Consider the following 7244-nt stretch of genomic DNA (forward strand, 5'->3'; position numbering starts at 1 on the left):
TGAATTTACCACCATATAGTTGGGGACTGTCAATATTCTGAGATTTAGGAGGCCTGCTTCTTATGGCATCATCATGGAAAATTTGTTTTAAAAAAATTCTCTTTCAAACACATGGACACAGAGAAGGGAACAATACACACCAGGTCCTGTTGTGGGGTGGAGAGTGAAGGGAGGGAACTTAGAGGATGGATCAATAGGGGCAGCAAACCACCATGGCACACATATACCTACGTAACAAACCTGCACGTTCTACACATATATCCCTTTTTTTAAAAGAAGAAGAAATAATGAAAAAAATCTTTTTTCTATTTATGTAATCATGGCATTTATGAGCATCTCTATAGAGAAGGATAATTGTGCTGATATTAGACAGCTGTCTGAGCACCTTACACTGACTTATTTTTAACAAAATGACTTTCTACATCACCTGATTCTGGTCTCCATGCAGGGTAAGCAGTCCCTAAGCCCTAGAAAGTCCCTGATCATCCCTCATTCTTGAATTTCTCCTTTTACCAAAATTCTTGAGCATGTTCAGGCAAGATGAAAAGTGTATTATCAAAATAAGTGGGTGAGATAGACTTCTTGTCACATTTGTTACAGTAAAATGGGTCTGCAAGAAAGAAAGATTTGCCTTGTTCTCTAGCATGGCCATTTATTCAAGAAAGCATCTGAAACATGAAGCTACCACAGCATCTCTCCTGTGGTTCCAGGCAGAAGTCTGAGGGTCTAGGAGGAGGTGGACTGAGAAATCCAGCCAAAGTAACTAGTAGTGCTGGGTTTCTCACAACAGGATGCAAAGGGGCTAGAATCAGATGACTGTTTTCATGTTTCAACATACTACACACTGGAAAACGTTACGGCAGACTCTACTTTATAATGGGGCTGCAAATGTAAAATAATTATCTAGAGCTAGGTCCTCTTAATAGCAGCAAAGTTTAAAAGGGTCAGAGGGAGATCCAGACACAGGTTAGATCTGATTTCTCTCCTAGTTCTGCTGTGAACAAGAGGTATAAGTTTGGCCAACTCAACCCCTGAAGCTCAGTTACCTTATCTGTAAAATGACTGCATTGTACTAGTTGTTCTCTAAAATTTCTTCTGCCTCTGACTTTTTAGGAGAGTAATTTTTAACTCCTTTTTAAGCTATTGGGAGAAAATTTTAATTTTTTTTTTTTTAATTACCTTGACTCTCTAGAGCAGGTCTCAAAACTATTTTGTCCCAGGCAGAGGAAATGAGACTAGGTACCCAGAAGGAGGCACCCTGCATAAAAGCTCTGTGCTCTGACAACCAGTATCAGGGACCCTGTAACAAATAATTAAACCAGGTCTCCTGGGACACTGCTAGTGACATCGCCCCTGCTGATCACTCTTGCCAGCCAGACACTCTATCCTTGCTTTCTCATCATCGGCATCCAACCTGCCTACTAATCCATTGCTGTGGAAAGTCTTTTTTTAATAAAAAGATTATTTCTATTAGGAAGAAAACATCCCATGTTAAATAGGAAAATTAACTGAAATCATTTTCAGATGTGATTTTTAGAACTTATAGCCATTTCAAACCATAGTATTCATTTATACTATGCTATTTATTGTAAAACTTATTTTTTTTTTCCAAAGAAAATAAGACAGTTTGCTTTATTTTAAAACAGTAACTTTCTTATATTGGGGCACTGACCAAAATTCAATACTGATACAAACATGTTTCCTAGGAGGTCAAAATATGAGCCAGGTGAATTTTCTGATTTTCACTAAAGAGAGAATTTTAAACCTTATAAAACAATTAGAAACAAGTCAGTGAGAGGTAAACATCAACAACTTGTGTAACATAAGCCACAGTACAAATTTAAGCTGAATAACCAAGCCCTGTCAGTTACCCCAAATCATTTTTGTTAATATTTAGGAGAATGCACATATTTTCAATAACTTAAAAGTGAATCTTTACTCCCACCTCTTAATACTCACAAGAAGTATAACTTTCTTCTTTTACTAGATTTAAATAATCCAAATATCTTTTCAAGGTAGGATGCTCTGGCATTAACTATAGCTGAGTTTATCCGAATTAGAAAAATCATGAAGACTTATAAAGCATTTAAAAAATAATCATTTATAGCAAGTCCTTGAAAGCCCTAGATAAGAAAGGCAGTTCTCTACTTTCTAATAACACCTATGGTTTATATTACTTAATGTATTTCAACAAAACAGCATTCTGACCAATGATAATTTATAGGAAATTCATTTGCTAAGTATATGTTTTATTATAAAGTTAATATTTTTACCAATCTTAAAAATTTTTAAACTCTATTCTGACATTTCCAGAAGTATTATCTTAGCAAAGTCACCTTTATGATGCCACTTATTAAACTGAAGGGAAACAAGATGGTACATTTCGGGTTTTACTTAAAAAGGGATTTGATTCAATAATTTGATTGATCACTACTTGAAAATTACATTTTCTTCCTCAGCACTGGATGGCAATGAGATGAAAGCAGCTTTCCTGGCTCTCAACTTCCCTTCTTCATCAATTTTTCCAGTTTTTCATAGGACCTATGCTAAAAATTCTAAAACTATATATCACATTAATATAACTACTTACAATTAATCAGCAATTTCACATTATCATTAAAACTTTTATGGTTAAAAAATGCAAGGTAAGAGAAGAACAAAACACATCAAACTAGAACTGAACACATTGGTAAAATAAGCGAATATTTTTTATAAGCTTGGATAGAGAAAGAAAGAAGATATAATTTTGCCATGTAACAGCAGATCATTGTTATTTGCCATTTCAGATTGTCTTTGCTGGACTTCTTGGAGTCTTTCTAGCTCCTGCCCTTGCCGACTATGTAAGTCTCACCTTTTCAAGTTTGCTACCAAAATGCATTTGCAAATAAATGTGGTACTAAATCACTCTCAATCCCTTGTAAACTTCAGAATATCAACGTCAGCGATGACAACAACAAAGCTGGAAGTGGGCAGCAGTCAGTGAGTGTCAACAATGAACACAACGTGGCTAATGTTGACAATAACAATGGAGGGAACTCCTGGAATTCCATCTGGGATTATGGAACTGTACGTAGCCAACATGCAATTTTCACTTTATTGTTTAAAAATAGGATTTCTTTTTAACAAAAAATGTGCATGCTAGCCATAAAGAAATTAAAAATAAATTCTAATTACACATAAGCATACAGTTATAAGTAAAGATGCCCATTTTGCCCATCCAATTTTGTTCCCTAGAGATAACTACTATTAAGAATTATTGCATGATCAGTTAAAATTTAAACCAATAAACATTACGTTCAAGGGATTGCATGTATATACAACAAATATGAACATCCTTTTGCCTTGCCTGCAGATATCCTAAATAATGTTACACAACATTACTGCTTCCAAAACTTAGCCTATCTCACTTTGTTTTCAAAGTAGGCTTTATGATCCCCTTCTAAAGAGATTGAAATTGACATTTCACCTAAAACTCAGGAAATGCAAATGACAATATTAATTGGTAAGTGAGGAAAGAGAAAGAAAGAAAGAAGAAAGAAAAGAGAAAGAAAGAAAGAAAGAAAGAAAGAAAGAAAGAAAGAAAGAAAGAAAGAAAGAAAGAAAGAAAGAAGAAAGAAAGAAAGAAAGAAAGAAAGAAAGAAAGAAAGAAAGAAAGAAAGAAAGAAAGAAAGAAAGAAAAAGAAAGAAAGAAAGAAAAAGAAAGAAGGAGAGAGGGAGGGAGGAGGAGGGAGGGAGGGAGGGAGGGAGGGGTGGAAGGAAGGAAGGAAGGAAGGAAGGAAGGAAGGAAGGAAGGAAGGAAGAAGGAAGGAAGGGAGGAAGAGGAGGAAGGAAGGAAGGAAGGAGGAAGAAGAAAGAAAGAAAGAAGAAAGAAAGAAAGAAAGGAGAGAAAGAGGAAGGAAAGAGGAATCAAAGAAAGAGAGAAAGAAGAAACAATGGAGGACTTAATGACAGGAGATGAGAATAATAAATGGAAATGGAAGCCCATTAATGGAAATGGACGGATGGAATGGAGGAGACGAAATAGTGGAATGAAATAGACGTATATAGAGGGGTTTTCATCATGCTAGAACCTGAAAAAAAAGCAAACCAGTTAGATGCTCAGTTTCTGCCCTCACAGAATTGTAGTCTGTCCTCACAAATGTCAGCAATAAATATGATTGCCAAGCAGTGCCACATCCAGTGCTCTTATCCCAGCTCATCATGATCTTGGAGTTCCATTTCTCTCTGCTGGTGGAACTGACTTCTGATAAGAAAAGCTCCTCGGAGAATACATGCCTCACTATTTGCCATCTACTTTAACAGGGCTTTGCTGCAACCAGACTCTTTCAAAAGAAGATATGCATTGTGCACAAAATGAACAAGGAGGTCTTGCCCTCCATTCAATCCCTTGATGCACTGGTCAAGGAAAAGAAGGTAAAACTAAAAGGCTTTTTATTTTTGGTGAGGGGAGATGTTTTACAACCTTCAGTAAATAACGAGAAGATCACAGTCATTCCCTACTGACTACAGTAAGTTGTTGTGTGCAGCACAAAGGGGAAGTTATTGGTGATTGCCTGAGGGAAGGCAGCTTCTGCCACATCAAATGCTGTGACTCACACCTACCTCTACAACCGCTGAGCAAAGCACTTGAAACCTTGACTGTTAGAGGAGCGAAGCTCTGGTCACACCAATAGGAGCCCTCAGTACTTTGTGAAGGACATTTTTCTGCAAGAGTTGGTTAGGGTTATCAGATTTAGCAAATGAAAATAGAAGATATCCAGTTAGGTTTGAATTTTAGGTAAGCAGCAGGTCTTTTTAGTATAATATATCCTATGCAATATTTGGGATATAATAAAAAAGATCCATTGTTTATCTGAAATTCAAATGTAACTGGGTATTGTATATTTTGTCTGGCCATACTAATCCAGGTGAGTGGAAAGAAGAGATCCATAATGCTTTAACATGTTTGCCTGAGTTCATATTCCTATAACTGATAAATGCGTACCTTTCGTTGACAAGGTAGAGAAAATAAATAAACTGCATTCTCAGAAGATGATTATTACATAGTCCAATCCAAGGAATCTATGATGATCAAATGAGGTCCAAGTTTCAGAATAAATTTAGCCTCAGACTTCTGTTTTTATGAGAAGCTGAGGTTTCAAACCAGCTAAATCCGTTAGGACACTTACAAATGTTAAGATACACAGAAGAAGCTAGAAATGGCCTTCTTCATCTTGATTATGGAAAAATTTAGCTGAGCAATACTCACTGTTGGCCTTGAATACCCCTCAAGTCAACAAACCACTGGGCTTGGCATTCATTCTCTCCCATTCTTCCCTTCTACCTATCTTTTCCACACTCAGCTTCAGGGTAAGGGACCAGGAGGACCACCTCCCAAGGGCCTGATGTACTCAGTCAACCCGAACAAAGTCGATGACCTGAGCAAGTTAGGAGAAAACATTGCAAACATGTGTCGTGGGATTCCAACATACATGGCTGAGGAGATGCAAGGTGAGTAGCATCCCTACTGTGCACCCCAAGTTAGTGCTGGTGGGATTGTCAGACTATCCTCACGCATTTTCATAGTGGGCACCAGTGATGCAGGGATGGTCATCAAGGCCAACATTTGTTCAGTGCTTGCTCTGTGCCAGCTGCTGTTCTACGTGCTTTAAGTGCATTAATTCAATTTGTTCTTCACAGCAATCTTATAGGTTCTATTTTAATCCTACTTTATGGATAAAGAAATTGAGGTACAGAGAGGTCACAAAATCCTTGCCTGGGTCAATTCCAAGCATTTTGGCTCTGGATTCTGTGCTCTTAAATACGGAACACTGCCTTTCAGGTGTGAATCAAGAGTAGACTCAAGTCATATTCAAAAGAATGCATGAATGGCTAAATGAAAAGAGAATGCTAATAGAATCTATTAACTTTCTATAACTCGGACAATCACTGAATTTCTGGACATTCAAAGAATAGCTGCACAAAAACAAAGTGTCTACCTAGGGACCTAACTTAACAGCAGTTTTCCAGATCTCTGAATTGATTGATTTCATTACAACAGATAGATAAACCTTGACATTAATGCATAGCTAGTTTGGAAACCCCTACTCCCCCAATCCCCTGCAAGAAAAGAGTCCTTGAATAAACATTAATACAGGCTTCTTCTTTTCTCTTTATTAGGGGCAAGCCTGCTTTTTTACTCAGAAAAGTGCTTCACAACCAATATACTATGGATTGTGAACATTTCCTTCTGTGGAGAAAAGGTGGCGTACTAAACAGCTTTTTAAAGCCACTGTGGATTTAGTCATCTGAATATGCTGTGCAGAAAAAAATATGGGCTCTAGTGGTTTTTACCTTGTCATTCTGAATTTTTTCTCTACTAGTTATGTTTAGTTTCTTTAAGTTTCAATAAAATCATTTAGCACTGAATTCCGTGTATACTCACATTTCTTACGATTTCTTATGACTTGGAATGCACAGGATCAAAAGTGCCATGTGGTGGTGGCAAGTTGTTGAAGTGCATTAGACTCAACTGTTAGCCTATATTCAAGACCTATCTCCTGTAAAGAACCCCTTCAGGTGCTTCAGACACCACTAACCACAACCCCGGGAATGGTTCCAAGACTCTCCGACTGCTCTGAAGGCTGCTCTATAGTTGTTGTGCACAGTAACGTTTCAGATCAGCAAGGACAGAAATTCACTCAGAGTCGCATAAGCCAGAAAGGGTGGTTTGTTGCAAAGATACAAGAATATCTCAAAAAATCTGAGAGCAAAAAAAGCAGCTGGTTATCAGAAAGACTACATACAACCAGGAACTCTGCTGACACCAAGACCCAAGTCTGCTTCTCTCCCTGAAGCCATGTGTTACCTCTTCTCTCGTCTTCTCTAAATTTTACTTCCCTCTTTTTCGTATGTTGTAGATGGCTTTTTTTGCTCATGGCAGAGAATGGCTGAACCCAATTTTCAGCCTCATCTCCCATGTTTACATGTCTTTCCAGTTCAAGAGGTAATAACTCAAGTTGAATCCCAATTCCACTTTCCTTGATCCTCTTTGGCTCAAAGGTCACAACTTCCATTCACTGATGGCCAGGAGAGTGAAAGGTGTCAGAGAAAATAGAGACTCTAAATATTGTGTATTACAATATAAAACTGTTACTTTTTAAAAGTTGCTCCCATACATCTTTTTCAAATCCCCAGTGCCATAGGGGAATATCTAATCCAGTCCCATGTCTTCAGGGAAATAGCCACAAATAATCCTAACAAAT

The 7244-nt window shown here is 37.5% G+C and overlaps 1 protein-coding gene across 1 annotated transcript in view; it reads left to right on the top strand.

Annotated features, from left to right (window-relative positions):
* Positions 1-6408, top strand: part of GKN1 (gastrokine 1) — a 12937-nt gene extending 6529 nt beyond the window's left edge. The window contains exons 2-6 of the mRNA XM_003908757.4: positions 2787-2840; positions 2929-3066; positions 4303-4413; positions 5343-5490; positions 6160-6408. Of these exons, the coding sequence (XP_003908806.1) occupies positions 2787-2840; positions 2929-3066; positions 4303-4413; positions 5343-5490; positions 6160-6254 (546 nt within the window). The 3' untranslated portion in view covers positions 6255-6408. The remainder of the gene's footprint in view (positions 1-2786; positions 2841-2928; positions 3067-4302; positions 4414-5342; positions 5491-6159) is intronic.
* Positions 6409-7244: the final 836 nt, after the last annotated feature.

Source organism: Papio anubis, chromosome 14 (genome assembly GCF_008728515.1).
Source record: "Papio anubis isolate 15944 chromosome 14, Panubis1.0, whole genome shotgun sequence".
NCBI lineage: Eukaryota > Metazoa > Chordata > Mammalia > Primates > Cercopithecidae > Papio > Papio anubis.